The sequence below is a fragment of the Canis lupus genome, chromosome 12, assembly GCF_003254725.2.
Source record: "Canis lupus dingo isolate Sandy chromosome 12, ASM325472v2, whole genome shotgun sequence".
Classification (NCBI taxonomy): domain Eukaryota; kingdom Metazoa; phylum Chordata; class Mammalia; order Carnivora; family Canidae; genus Canis; species Canis lupus.
The window spans coordinates 10,825,212-10,840,779 of NC_064254.1; the positions used below are offsets into that span (position 1 = coordinate 10,825,212).

General features: G+C 48.3%; 1 protein-coding gene across 7 annotated transcripts in view; it reads left to right on the forward strand.

The window, feature by feature from the left end:
• TAF8 (TATA-box binding protein associated factor 8) overlaps positions 1 to 15,568 on the forward strand; it is a 31,590-nt gene extending 16,022 nt beyond the window's left edge. For 2 of the 7 annotated variants that reach the window (XR_007401438.1, XR_007401440.1), the window contains exon 10: positions 28 to 837. Coding sequence is in view for 3 of the 7 variants with exons in the window: in XM_025418770.3 (XP_025274555.1) it covers positions 3,752 to 3,891; positions 4,189 to 4,201 (153 nt within the window). In the remaining 4 variants the exon portion in view is untranslated. Of the gene's footprint in view, positions 1 to 27; positions 838 to 2,014; positions 2,310 to 3,751; positions 3,896 to 4,188; positions 7,337 to 15,094 lie in introns of those variants that run through there. The other 5 variants (XR_007401439.1, XM_025418770.3, XR_003124716.3 and 2 more) reach the window with 5 other exon arrangements.

Sequence of the window (15,568 nt, forward strand, 5' to 3'; positions counted from 1 at the left end):
TCACGCTGGCCTGGCTCTGCTTTCCAGATAACGTGACCGGGCTTGCAGACCCTAACATCTGAATCTGTGTCCTCACGAATAACAAGCAAGAATAGGAACAGCTAACCCAGCAACAGACATCAGGTGCCTGGCAGCTCCTGGCACCCATTGTATGCTCCCCTCCCCCAGCCTCCCACCGTTTTAGGCTGTATGACCACCTGCTTTTCTATTAAAAGTAAATAAATAAATAAATATAAAAAGACCTCAAGCAAAGGATTCTAGCAACACTTGATATACAATTGATTGGATTTATTTGTATTATTCTGTTTGAATGACAAATAGAATCCTGTTTCAGAATTTACCGTGTAGAAAGAAATGTATGGCCAAAAGTCTTTATCCCTTCCTTGTTCCCTGTCATCCACTTTCCCTCCTACAAAGCCACCAGGATCACCAGTCTCATGTATCCTTCTAAATATGCAATTTCCTCATTTTTAACACAAATAGCAAATCACAGACCACTCTCCCTTTGTTTTCCTTTATTGATATATCTTGGTGAGCATTCCGTATGTAGAGGTCAGAAGCTTCTTTAGCCCTCCTTATGGTTTCATCGTGTTCCACTGTATGGATATAACTGTGGAATGTAACTATAATACGTAAACCACAATATAGACATTTGTCTTTTCTATGTATGCTTTACAGATGTCATTACAGTGAATTAAACAGCAGGTACTTTAAATTATTCTTCCACTTAGCAGTGGCAGCATGTCTTTCAAGGACTGTTGCTAGGTGGTTACTTTGTTTAACCTGGTTCCTGTTTCTCCATCTACTTGAACATATAAAGGGGCTATTCATTTTGAATTAGCGTATAAGAGCATTTTTTTCCCCTTGTGTATTTGCACTAGCTGCCTCCTGCAGACAATAGCAGTCTAAACTTTTGTTCTTTTATGAACAAAGGACCATTCATTTACTCAGCCAGTATTGATTCAGTCCCTGTATGTGCCAGATACTGTTCTGAGTGCTTGGGATACCTCGGTGAACAGAGCAAACGAAACATCTGCCTTTTGGAAGCCTGTGTGTCGGCAGTAGGGGAACACCAATAAATGTGATATGTAAATAAATCATTCACAGTACATTAAAGATGCAGATGCTATTGTCGGGGCAAGGGGACCGGGCAGGACAAGATCCAGGGTAAAAGATGGAAGTTTCGGTTTTAAATAGGGTGGTCAGGGTAGATATCACGGAGAAGGAGACATTTGACAAGAGACTTGAAGAAAGTGAGCAAGTGAGCCATGTGGCTATGTGGGGAAGAGCGTTCTGGAAAGGGACAGCCAGTGCAGAGGCCCTGAGGAACAACACAGAGGTGAGTCGGGCCATGGTGGAGGGCAGCAGGGGAAGAGAGGCAGAGGGCGGGTTAGATCGGACCCTGCAGGCAGCTTTTGGAAACTGGCTTGTAATGGGGTGAGATGGGTGTCAGGGGAGAGTGTGGAACAGCAGAGGGACCAGGACTAGGGGGGAGGCCTGCTGGCTGCTGCGGTAGTCTTAACAAGAGATCTGGTGGGTCCAGCAGGGTGCCTGCACTCGAGAGAGTGGAGGTGCTCAGATCCTACCTATACTTTGAAAGTCAGGCCAAGAAGTTATCCTAACAGTTTGGATGTAGGAGGTCTGAGAAAGAAAAGCCAGGAGGACGCTTTGTCTTAAAAAGCTGGAAGGTTAGAGATGGCGCTCAGGGGCTAGGCTGGAGTTCAGTTTCTGGCACAGAGCTTTGAAGCGCCTCCTGGATGCCAGGTGGAGATGTGGAGTGAGCAGGTGGCGGTGCAGGTGGCAGTGCGAGCCTGGGGGTCAGGAGAGAGGTGAGGGCGGAGGGGTGCACACGGTCAGTGTAGAGAAACAGTGTTGGACACTGTGAGATGCTGCAGTCACCCCAGGGTACATGGGGCTCACCAGAGCTCACCCCGGGAGCTCCCGACAGACTTTTAGAAGCAAGTCTCAGTTAGTTTGGTACTTTACTTTTATCCACTCCTATCCCTATGTCAAGGCTGCCTGTCCCTGAAAGAGGCAAGCAAGTGACAACATTTCCAGCTCTACTTGGGAGAAGAGAAGCTGTTGTCCGATGACTCGGGACCCACATCCTGGCCCTGTGAGACAAGTGAGCCAAGTGGAGGGAGCCTAGTGCCCTCCGGCAGAGGTTCCAGGGCTGGCCTTTCTGTGCCCCTGGTTGGCCCTTCCATCCTTATTATCTCAGGAAACACTTCAGGCATGGTTGAAATGAGCTTTCAGCGACTGCAAGACAGGGAGCTTCCAGTAGAGAAAGGACAATAGGGGAGCAGGCGGTGAGTTACTAAATAAGCCATTAAGAACTTCAGAAAGATTGGGAACCAGATATCCCAGGCAGGTCCGATCATGGTCAGACCCCGTGCCTGGCATGAGCAAGGTTGACCTTGGGGCACTTGTTTTCAAGAGAGCCTCTTTAGAAAGTCCACAACAACCCTAGATCACGTTGTGATCCCACTGAATCAGGTTTTGGGGAGGCAAAGCACAGGGACCCTGGATGGAGCTGGGTTTGGTCCCTCCAAAAATTGTTGGTGCAATTCTGCACCAACAGAATTGGTGGGGTGGGGATGGGCGTGCAGCAGAATCTGAAGGGTTTCTTGAAGCTCTCTAAGCCTGAGACTGGAGTCCCTGTCCTAGGCCTGCCATCCCTGTGGGAGAACCTGTCATTCATGTCATCCAATCACAGTATCCTCTACCCTGCTGTCTTTTGACCACAGAATCTCCTGGTTGAGGTCCGGTCCTCTTTTGCCTCAGTTAAGGAATGGGAATCTCAGTGACCAGTCACCAGGGGGCGCAGCCCAGACAGCTTCTTCTGGTCACTTCTAGTCCTTCAAGCCTGGCCTGAGCTTCTGGGTCAGGTCCTTGATGTGATTTTTCTCCACCTTACCCTGCAGCTTCTGCTCATTTTAAAGAACTTGGAAAATGGAAGAGAGTATAATAAGAATCAATCACGCATATTCCCAGAATCTGTTTTTAATATTTCAACCTATTTTTACTATGTGTACACACTTTATAGTTAAAAAATGTTTTAATCGAGATCATGTTGAATATATGTAAACCTATAAACTTTTCTTCCAAATCACTTTCCTCAAAAAGCAAACTGGAAGAGCTGACCCACAGGTCACAGATGGGGATTATCATTGGCATTCCTGTGTTGGCACCTTCATGCTGTCTTTGCCCTGGTGGGAATCCTCAGGGCTCAAGAAATGTCTGGCGTCTGTTGCAATATGATCGTTGGTACCTGTTGCAGGTACCAGATATTTGAGAATCTGGGGGAGATCAATTATGATTTGCATTCAGTTTGGTCCAGGAGATGCCCTGTGCACATGATTTGTTCTGGCCCTGTGTCCTGCAAAACATCATGGGTCACTTCTCTTTTTCTTTATCTTCCTATAGGCTGGGTTTCCTCCTTGAGGATCTAAATGTTCGTCCCTGACTCCCTGCCCCTGCCAGGGCTCTATTCTAACTCATGCCCTTGCCTTTTCAGGAGTTTCACAGTTTGGTGATCTCTGTTCCCCCGTGTCCAAGCTGTTGGTCTCATCTTCCTCTGATAGCTGGCCCCTGCTCATTTCTTTGGACAGAGATAGATACATTAGAAAGAAAGTGGTCTCTAGGCTTCTAATTTCTTGACGAAAGGGATGCTAATAGTAGTTCTTATTATGGGCATGATCTCTTTCCTTATGCCATTGGTATTTTGCTTTATTTCGGGTTTTGCTCAAAGGATGATTCTGGAGCCGAGAAGGAGAACACCTCTGTCCTGCAGCAGAACCCCTCCTTATCAGGAAGCCGGAACGGGGAAGAGACCGTCATTGATAACCCCTATCTGCGACCTGTGAAGAAACCCAAGATTCGCAGGAAGAAGTGAGTTGGAGGCTGGGTGCGGAGAGGCTTCTCTGGCCAACTGATGTGGTCTTTTCTGCTCCCTGGCAAAAAAGAGAGGCTCCCCAGTGGGTCTGAGCCTTGGGGAAAGCTCCTCTTTTCCTTTTCCCTCTCCTCACTCATCCCCTATATATACCTCTTGTTGGAAAGAAGTTGAGTGTCCTGCAGCCTGGGGACCAGCCCTCACCACCCTAGAGCTCCCTAGAGTCCCCCTCTAGGGAGAAGGAGAGCAGGTGGGGCCCCCACCAGGCAGGCTCCATGGATTCCTCTTCTTTCTAGGTCCCTCTCGTGAGCCGAGAAGGAAGCCTGCCTTGTACAGAGACGCAGACACCACTCTCCTGGGGGCAGTTAAAGCCACTGGAGGGAAGCAGAGAGGGTGGCCTCCTCATGGTCAAGCTAAGGCAGCAGGGTGCGACTGAGCATGATTTTGATAGCAAACTCCATATGAAGATTACCTGTTTTCACTGGATATTTGGGTGGAGGAAGGCATGATGGTAACGATCAGACTTTGTTAATCAACCTGGTGAAACTGTGGGGCACAGGAGCAGCCAGTACTTCCGTTGTGTCAGGACTTTATTTCCTTGAACCCTAGAAGACAGGTCTGCACAGATGATGTTAAACACAGAGGAGAGTGACACTTAAGGGCAGCACTGACTCTGTCATCAGCACTTGTAGGGTAGCGTGCTCTCCTGAGGGATTTATCCCTGACTGTCCTGTCCCTCTGTGGGATGTATGCTTGGGAACTGCCAACTAAGTCCTGCCTCATCCCAGGAAAAGAAGTTTTCTTGGACAAGAGCCTAAATCAGTGGATATTTGATACTGTGACTTGTAGAGGAATCACCAATTTTAAACAACAGGAAGAAGATTTGATAGTGGGGAGTGGGGGTGGAGAATGAGATTTTGAGGGATGGGCCTGGCCATTCTGCCAAAAGTCCATTGCGGACAGAAGGCCATGGTCCTACCTTATGGTGCAAGTGGGCTGGGAAGAGCCTGCAGGCCAAGCCAGGGTGTTCTTCTGGAAGCAGGTCTGAATCTGTTCCACCTCTTTTCCTCTCTGGGGAGAGAAGACTTCATCCTGATGTACCCTACAAAACAAAAACAAAAACAACAACAAAAAAAACCCAAATGTTAAGGAAGATGTTGCGTAAGTTGATCCCCTTTGGCTGGTCTCCAAAGGAAGAGATTTAAAAACCCAAGTCCAAAGAAGAAAAATGCCTGTGATTCCTGGAAGTTCACACAGGATAAACAAGTTGTTCCCTGGGTTAGTGTCCTCAGGGCCATACTGAACTTTCCTGATGCTCTGCTTCCAGAGTCCTCTTCTCATCTTCCATGCTGTTGGTGACTGAAAACTTGAAAAACTTGACAGCGGGTTCCATGTTCCTCTGGCCTCACAGTTGCTCTAGGGCCCTCAATCCCATTGCCTGAAGGCAAAGAGCCACTCCTCAGTCCCTGAGGCATGCCCGGGAGATGTTTGAGTTCTCCAGCTACGGAGCGTTTTTTCAGGTTTGTAGTGGCCTGAAACCCTCCTACTGGACTGGAGTCAGAGTGGGCCTTTGCTGAGTTTGTGATCCGGCTCCTGGCAGTTCTTGGCCAGCTGAGTTTACAGGCCCAGGTTTGAACCCTGGCAGATCCAGGGCTGAGACCTTTCCAGTTTGCTCTTCTCTGCTCTCGGAGCAGCCACCCCAGTCAGCACATCTGCTGTTCCTCTTTCACCACTACTGTCCAAAAGCAGCACCTGCCCAATGCCACGATGCTGAGGGGAGAGGTGGGTTTGGGACAGAGCTGCCACTTGGGCTGTTGAGTAATTCTGGATGAGAGCCCCAGGGAGATGATTAGAAAGGTTGAAAGGCTGACCTGACTATTGTTGTGTAAAAACTGTGCATAATTTTCAACGTATATTTATAAATTTCTATTTTTTATAACTTTGGGAGACTTCTCAGAGGGAAAAAGTAGTAAACAGAGCCAGATTTAAGAATGCGATTTATGAGCTCTCAATAAAAGATCATAATAAAAACTTTGCAAATGAAACAGAATGATGTACTTTTTTTTTTTTTTAATTTATTTATTTATGAGAGAGAGAGAGAGAGAGAGGCAGAGACACAGGCAGAGGGAGAAGCAGGCTCCATGCACCAGGAGCCCGATGTGGGATTCGATCCTGGGTCTCCAGGATCGCGCCCTGGGCCAAAGGCAGGCGCTAAACCACTGCGCCACCCAGGGATCCCCAAATGATGTACTTTGAACTTAATTTGTATTCAGAAGTCACAAGAATGAATAAGACTGCAGACAGATAAAAGTTTAGTCCTTCTGTTGGACTAAGTATCCCTGGGAACTATATGAAACTTTCTACACTGGAAATTTTCAAATACAGAATGAGAAAGTATGTATGTTTTCCTTGTATATCCTTCACCCCAGCTTCAACACTGAGCAACATCTTTTTAATTCTGTTTCATCGATTTCTCCCACTTTTTTTCCTTTATTTTTTTCTTCCTGGAGTTTTTGGTTTTTTTAAGATTTTATATATTTGAGAGAGAGAGAGCACGAGTTGAGTGGGGGTGGGGGGCTCAATCTCATGACCCTGAGATCACAATCTGTTCAGAAACAGAGTCAGAGAACCGTTAACCAACTGAGCCACCCACATGCCTCTCTTCCTGGGGCTTTAAAGTAAAACCAAGACTGTGCCATTTAGTCTGTAAATAGGTCATCCTACATCTTTCTCTGAGAGACCTTTTTTTTTCTTTCTAATTTTGAAATTACAGATTGACAGGATGTTGCCCCCCCCCCCAAAAAAAAAGTCCCATGTACCTTTGGCCCAGGGTCCCCCAGCGGTAGCATCTTGTATAACAGATGCAGTGTCAAACCCAGGAGACTGGCATCGGTACAACCCACAGAGCTTACTTGGATTCACCTTGTCCTCTGTGTGTGCACAGTTCTGTACAGTTTCGTCATGTGTGGATTCATGTAACAACTGCCACAATCAAGATAAAGAACATTTCTATCACTGCCAGCACCTTCCTCGTACTGTCTCTCCATAATCTCCGGCAGCCACTCTTCTGTTCTCCATCTTTATAATTGTATTTACAGATTGTTAATTGAAATGGGGGCACCTGGCTGGCTCAGCTGGTGGAGCATGCAACGCTTGATCTCAAGGGTCATGAGTTCGAGCCCCATGTTAGACATAGAGTTTACTTTAAAAAAAAAAGATTGTTAATATAAATGGAATCAAAATTAGAACCTTACAAAGTTGGTTTTTTTCACTCAGCATGAGTAAGAGCCATCCAAGGTTGTGTGTCGGTAGTTCCTTTGGGTTTTTTGGCTGAGTCATATTTCATGGTATGGATGTACCACAGTGTGTTTACCCATTCACACTCTGAGGAACCTCGAGGCTGTTTTCAGTTTTGGCCTCTCATGAATAAAGCGGCTATGCACATTTGTGTATCAGTTTTTATGTAAACATAACTTTCGTTTCTCTGCAATTCACATCCAAGAATGTGATTTCTGGGTCCTCTGTTAACTGCAGGTTTAATGTTAAGAGGGAATCTCTTTCCCAGAGTAGCTGTACCATCTTCATTCCTGCTAGCAATGTATGAGTAATCCAGTTTCCTCACATCCTCACCAATATTTGGTATTACTATTTTTGGTTGCTTTAGCCATTCTGACAGATGTGCAATAATAATATCTCATTGTGACTTTAACTTGTATTTTTCTAATGGTGAGATGTGCTTATTTGCTATCTGGTGGAATCCATTGGAGTCTTTTGCCCATTTTCTCACTGGATTGTTTCTTTGTTCTGAGATTTCTTTACTCTAGATACAAGAACTCTGTCAGGTGTGTGGTTTACAGACACGCCTCCCCACTCCGCAGCTTATCCTCGTGTTGTCTCCATGGGATCTTCGGCAGAGCAAAAAGATTTTAATTTTGAAGACCGATTTATCAGTGTTTTCTTTTCTGGGTATTTTTAGTGTCAGATCTAAAAACTCTTCACCCAGCCCTGGCTCCCCAAAAGTCTTTTTCTGTTTGTTTGGTAACATGTTTATAAATTTATGTTTTAATCCTTAATCTATTTTGAGTACATTTTTATTTAAGATGTGAGTTTTTTTTTTTTTTTTTTTTGAAAACCAATAATTTATCAAAACGCAGCGTGTGTATGCAGGGGAGGGTGTCGCGATGTCGCGACAGGGCAGCAGTGGGCAGGCGCACAGGGAGGGGACGGTGCCTGGATGGTGGGTGCAGCTTGCCGCAGGCGGGCCGTGCACGCAGGGAGGCTACACAATTCTTCCCGCACCGCAGGTGGTTGTAGAGCGACAGCACATAGGTGAAGACGCACTTGGGGTCGGGCTTCTTGCCCATGATCATCATGTCCTCCACCTCCACCAGGGGCACCGCTGAGTTCACCGCTTTTGCCTGTAAATGTCCAATTGATCCAGCTCCTTTTGTTGAAAAGCTGCTTTTCCTTCACTGAATTACATTTGTACCTTTGTCAAGACTTAGTTTTTTGTGCTGTGGGGGCAGATTTATGTGGGTTGATAGCTTTCTTTTTTTAACATAACCACCATGTCAATATCATACTTAACAAATGAACAGAGATTTCATTTGTATCCCTTAATATCCAGTTCATATTCAGATTTTTCCAGTTGTCCCAAACATGTTTGTTTTTAATAGTTGGCTTGCTAGGGCAGCCCCGGTGGCTCGGCGGTTTAGCGCCGCCTTCAGCCCAGGCATGATCCTGGAGACCCAGGATCGAGTCCCACGTCGGGCTCCCTGCATGGAGCCTGCTCCTCCCTTGGCCTGTGTCTCTGCCTCTCTCTCTCTCTCTCTGTGTGTCTCTCATGAATAAATAAATAAAATCTTTAAAAAAAAATAGTTGGCTTGCTAGAATCAAGATCAAAATAAGATCCACACACTTAGGAGCAGTGTTCATGGCTCCTAAGTGTACCACAGTCCCTCTGCTAATTACTGATGAGCACATCCCTTCCTCAACCTCACCTCCGAGGTCGGTAGACCCCAGTCTGGCCTCTGGGGGCTCCTCTGTTTCTGACCAAGGGGAAGTTAAATGGTAGCCAGTGAAAACTAAGAAACCAAGAATGAAATGGCCTGGTCTTCTCGGGAAACAGTGTAAAAGGAACTGACATTCTTGAGCTTTGTTTTTCTAGAATCCTGAAGTTGCTCTAAGAGGGCCATGTGGTTCATTAGTACAAAGATTGCTGACATTTGTATTTATGGCCACACAACTGACCAGCTGTGAAATCTTAGGCACATCCCTAAACTACCAAACAGTTTCTATAAAATGGGATAATGATGGTTTAATGAGAACTGTAACTGTAGCATATTACAATGTTATTCCATTGCCAGGCTTTTCTTTTTTCTGTTGCTTTATTTTTTTTAAATTTCCTTCTGAAGCTTTATTTTTTTTAAAGATTTTATTTATTTATTCATAGACAGAGAGAGGCAGAGACACAGGGAGACGGAGAAGCAGGCTCCTTGCAGGGAGCCCGATGTGGGACTTGATCTCAGGACCCGGGATCATGACCTGAGCCAAAGGCAGATGCTCAACCAGTGAGCCACCCAGGTGCCCCAGTATTAGTTTTGTATGTAATTTTTAAAGCAACAGAAAAGGGCAGCCCCGGTGGCACAGTGGTTTGGCGCCGCCTGCAGCCTGGGGTGTGATCCCAGGATCAAGTGGAGACCCGGATCAAGTCCCACATTGGGCTTCCTGCATAGAGCCTGCTTCTCCCTCTGCCTGTGCCTCTGCCTCTGCCTCTCTCTGTGTCTCTCGTGAATAAATAGATAAAATCTTAAAAAACAAAACTAATACTAATTGATAACCCTTGTCAATCACTGTTTTACATGTATTGACTCATTTACTCCTCACAGTTATCTCAATAGTAGATTTTCTTACTGCCCCCTCCCCGTTTCCAGTTGAGAACGAGGAGGCCCAGGGAGCTCAATGGCTTACTGTAGTCCACATGGCCCGCTGAGTCCTGGAGCTGTAGTCTGCACCCAGCATTCTCCCTCCGAGCTCGTGCTTTTTACCTTTTGTGTTGCTTCACAACCATACTTGCCTCTGTTCCTTCCTCAAATGCACTGTGTGCTACTGTGTGCAAAGTGATTCCTATAACATACCCACGCTGTCATTGGCCTGTGGATGGGAGGAAAAGGGGCTAGAAATAGAACCAGAGAGTGACACAGAGAGGGTGATGGGGAGGTAGACTGAGGCTGCTAGTCACAGTTCTTGTCCATTCCTTGATGAAATAGATAGGGACAAAATTATTTGTGAAGGATTTCGAAATATGATTCTGTAGCAGATCATAAAGGAGACTAAGGATTTCCTGGTACAAGGAGAGTGGGGATCTTGTCGGGGGAAATGCCTGTGGCCCCTTTCACTATCCTGTGGAAGCCCTGGTAATAATGGGCTGGAACAACTTTTGGGTTGATCTAAGGTGGTATTTCTACTGGATTAAATGGTCTGTTCCAATAGGAGTTGGCTGTAGAGTCCCCCAAAGTCCCCAAAACATAGGGGTTTAAGACAGAAACATATGCCTTCTATGAAAGTCTGAGTAGGTGGTCTAGGCTGGCTTGGTGGCCTGATGGTGTCAAGTGCCTTATGACATGGCTCCTTCATCGCCTCACCCGCTGCTCACATCCATGTGATGGCAGGTGACTGCCACCCTATCCACTGGGTCCGCATTCCAGCCCAGGGGAAGGAGGAGAGAGGAGGCATATGTAAAGGAGATCTCAAGCCCCAGGAGCTGCCCCATCCCAGCCAATGGCTCCACCAAACTGCAAGGGAAGTGAGGAAATGTGGGTTTCGCTGAGTGTCTAGGTAAAATTTGGCAGCTATGTCACCATGGAAAGACCAAGAGAATGGATTTGGAGGACAACTGGCAGTCTGCCACAAATGAGGTTGAGGGCATGTGCCCAGGAATGCCTTGGTGGGACAGGCAGCAAACCCTACCTGAACACGGAAGCCACCCAACTTGGCACCCCTGGCTCTCCCAGCCAGGGCCAGAGGCCAACAGGCAGGTGCTCCTCTAGGATGGAGCCCTCAGTGGAATCCAACCCAGCCTTTGCCTCCCATGTGTGACTTTGTTGGCTGCCCCTTCCTTCAGAGTCAGTTCTTGGCTTTTACATTGCTCTCCTTTCCTTGCTATCCTACTTCTTGGCTTCCCTTGTCTTTGCTGGCTCCTCCCCCTGACCCACCCAGCTAAGGATGGTCTCAAACACTGCTCTGCTTGTTTAAGAAGTAGGCTCATCTGCTCCTCCACTTGCGGCCAGTACCTCCCCGGGAGTCCTCAGCGTCCGTCTCTCTCTAGCTTGCTCTCCACTGAGCTGTCTGGCTATCCTAGCAATGCAACACAGATCAGGTCTGACTCTGTCCTCCCAAACTGTGTCTGCTCCCCAGCTTTCCCACTTTAGAAGGGAGTTAGAAACAGGCCAAGAGGGGCACCTGTGTGGCTTGGCAAATGAGGATCTGCCTTCGGCTCAGGGCATGATCCTGGGGTCCTGGGTTTGAGTCCCACATCAGGCTACCTTCATGGAGCCTGCTTCTCCCTCTGCCTGTGTCTCTGCCTCTCTCTGTGTCTCTCATAAATAAATAAAATCTTAAAAAATGGAAAAGAAAGGAAGGAAGGAAGAAAGAATGAACGAAAGAGGCCAGTGCGGCTGGCCCTGGAGCACTTGCGTTGGGCCACGGTGGCAGGCCTCATCCTCCCAGCCTCCTCCCCACCCCACCCCTACTCCAAGCAGGCTAATCGCTGCGGGGTCTCCGTCCTTCCCCTGCCTCTGGTCGGTCACTGAATTCTAACCCCCCTTCCCCCTGCAAGCCTGATGCTGCAGCTCCCTGCTGTCCCATCATCCTACAAGCCCTTTCCCTCCCCACCAGGCGCCCCATAGTTCTTCACTACTGCTCCTTACCCCAAGCCAAACCTGCCTGAACCTGCCGGGACCTGCCTGACCTGGCTTCCTGGGTCCTCTGCCACTTCACGGTTCCCTTTGGATGACGCCATTCTCTCATTTATTCAGTGAATGTGGATGTAGCACCCCCGTGTATGCCAAGCATTACACCAGGCCTCCAGGGTAGCACAGTGGCCAAGACGGACATGGCCCCTGCTCCCCGGGGGGTGCAATTCCAGTGGGAAGAAAACCAAACCAAGAAAGCATCAGAGGTTGTGGAGAAATGTGAAGATGATGGCAACAGGGACATTTTGCCATGAGGAGGAGGCTATTCTCGTCACTGCTGCATCCTGGGCTGCCTTCTTTTTTTTTTTTTTTTTAAGATTTTATTTATTCATGGGAGACACAGAGAGAGAGAGGCAGAGACACAGGCAGAGGGAGAAGCAGACTCCCCGTGGGGAGCTGGATGTGGGACTCGATCCTGGGACCCCAGGATCACACCCTGAGCAGAAGGCAGGCACCCAACCACTGAGCCACCCAGGCGTCCCCATCCTAGGCTCTTCTTTTGTGCACAACCTCCCGAAATCTTGTCTGTCCTTCCAGCCTCTATATCTCCTCTCCACATTATACTGATCCTTCCTTTCCTCATCCAGTCATTCAACAAATGTTAACTGAGTACAACGTGCAGGCGCTGAGCCAGATGTTGGGACACAGCACAGAGTATAGTAAAGTCATTGCCTTCTTTGACCTTATGGTCCAGCTGTGGGAGAGACAGCTCACAAACAATGACCCAGAATGTTGGGTGGTCGAGCGGGGTCCTGAAAGGAAAGTGATAGGCTGCTTTGCATAATTTAAAGATTTATTTATTTATTTGAGAGAGATAAGGGGGGGGGGACACACATGCCTGGGGGTAGGGGCAGAAGCAGAGGAAGAGAAAGAATCTCAAGTAGGGGGGATCTCTGGGTGGCTCAATGGTTTAGCGCCTGCCTTCAGCCCAAGCGGTGATCCTGGAGTCCAGGATCGAGTCTCGTGTCGGGCTCCCTGCATGGAGCCTGGTTCTCCCTCCGCCTGTATCTCTGCCTCTCTCTCTGTGTGTCTCTCATGAATAAATTAAAAAAAAAAAAAAGAATCTCAAGCAGACTCTATGCTGAGCTCAGAGCCCACCATGGGGCTCGATCTCATGACCCACGAGATCATGACCTGAGTCAAAACCAAAGGGTCAGAGGCATAAATGACTAAGCCACCCTGGTGCCCCTGCTTTGGGTAATTTAAGGAAAATTTAATAAAGGGATTACCTCCAACAGTGATGTAGGGGATAGGAGCATGCGAGGGTGGTATGCTGCCTGAGGGAGCAACAGGGAGGGAGGGAGGGATTACCAGAACCTGGAGAGAGAGGCCTGTGTGGGTGCCTTCTGCCAAGAGCTGAGGCCTCCATCACTGAGGTGCCCAGCCACACAGCAGGAAGGAGCCAGCAGGGGAATTAATACCCAGACCTCAGGCTCCTGCTCCTGCTTGTGCTCTGCTGAGTAGGAAGCTGGAAGCCAGAGGGTGAGCCTCCCAGGGCACAGCACCGGGTGCGGGTGGGAGTGATTGGATCTGGAGGTGCAGATGAGAGGGGCCAGGTGCCACAGGGGTTGCTATTTTATTTTGTTTTATTTTTTTAAGATTGTATTCATTTATTTGAGAGAGAGCATGAGCAGGGGGAGGGTTAGGGTGGGGAAGGAGAGAGGGCCCAAGAGGGGAGAGGGAGAAGCAGACTCCCTCCTGAGCACAGAGCCAGACACAGGGCTCCATCCCAAAACCCTGAGATCATGACCTGAACTGAAGGCAAACGCTTAACCGACTGAGCCACCCACAGTGCCCCAAAGGGGTTGCTATTTTAAAAAGCATAGGGAAGGAAAGCTGTCTTTGAGCAGGGTCCTGAATGCATCGACGAGGCTAGCGGAGTGGAAAAGCATTGCAGGAAGACGGAAAAGCAACCACTGTGTGCCTGGGGAAGACAGGAGAGGGGTCAGGGAGGAGCAGGGGGCCACACTTCACAAAGCCTTCCGGGCCTGAGTAAAGCGCTTTGGGTGTTACTTAGAGGTGAGTAACAAGGGAGTGTCAGGGATCTTTCTGGCCACTGGGTGGTGTCTCGGCTAGAGGGGCAGGAGACTACTTGTCTGCAGTTAGTTTCATGAAGTCTGACATTGAGCAAACGTGAACCAACCAGGACAACTGGCACCCCCCAAACTGGAGAGAATGTTAGTTCTGGCTCGAGAGCACCAGCCGGGCCTCTGGGCCTCTCCCTGCTGGGAAGAGAGAAGAAAGCAACATGCAGTAACTCCCTTCCCCCCAGGCGATCCCTCGTAGCCAGGGAGACAAACACAAGAACCTGTGTAACACCACGTACCTAGACAGAGGAGCAAGTGTCAGGAGAGGGTTGGACTTGAGGACTGAAGACTGGCCTGAATGGGGTGGGTTTGGCGAGTGAAGCTTCTGGAAGAGGTAAGGGACTGGGGAGAGCTGGGGTGGCCTGAAAGAAGGTGGGAGGTCAGGTGACCCAGCCTCAGAGGACTCTGGTGCTCAGGTGCCCACCATCCCCAAGGCCCCCACCTACCCCTGCACGGCCCCCGAGGCTCCTGTGACTCTCCTGGAACATCTTTGGAGGCCAGTGTGGTGTCAACTGTAACCAGCCTTCTCCCTCGTAAATCTGGCAGAGGTCCCTTTCGTGGCATTGGTCCTCAGGTTGCACCCCAGCTAGGCAGGTTGGGTTTGGGAACATATCTTCCAGCTCTACACCAGTATTGCCCCAAGAAAGGGGCCATTTGAACTGGGGGGGTCTGGGATCAGAAGGGGCTCGGCTCCAGCTCATTCAACCAGGCGAGTTCCTGATGATCAGTGAGGCTTTTCAGTAGTCGGGGTCAGGAGCCTCAAAGGCCCTAAGTAGTACCTGTGCCCTGGCTGTAACAGGAGCGACCTGAGCCTTAGCAGTTATCCGCCGGCATGAAAGAGCCCTGGGGTCCCCAATTCTTTTTTTTGAGATTTTATTTATTTATTCATGAGAGATACAGAGAGAGAGGCAGAGACACAGGCAGAGGGAGAAGCAGGCTCCGCGCAGGGAGCCAGATGTGGGACTCGATCCTGGGTCTCCAGGATCATGCCCTGAGCTGAAGGCAGCTCTAAACTGCTGAGCCACCCGGGCTGCCTGAGGTCCCCAATTCTAATTTGATTTCTTTAGATCTTTGTGGTGCATCCACTTAGGAATTTTCCTCAGCCACTGATGGTGGGTCTATCATTCTTCTGTTTTACTCAGGCTCATACTGAGACATGTTTTTAATTCTCTGCATGTGAGGCAGCCCAGTGTCCAGGTGCAAGTGGGGGCAGCCGGCCCGAGGGTAAAGATTTCCCATGGACATGTCGCTTCTGGAACACATTCAAGGTACTTCTCTTGGAGCGAGCGGCTGATCCTCATCTCCATTTTATTACCAGCTTTTCCTTCTTTACTAAAAAGTTATCTTATTTAATTTTGAATAGATAATATTTGTCCACAGTATAAGTAATTTCAAAAATGGAGAAAGATGAAAGTGGTGACTAAGCAGCTCCTTCTTTCCGTGTTTCCCAGACTCCTGGGTCTCGTCTACCGGGTATGATACCGGTATGATAGTAGCAATATTATCTTATATGCTCTTCCAGAAATAGTCTGTGTTTCGAAGACAAGTGCTTATATATACTCTCTCCTCTTTTTACATAGTAGTAGATACCATATAAACTATCCGTGCTTTCTCCC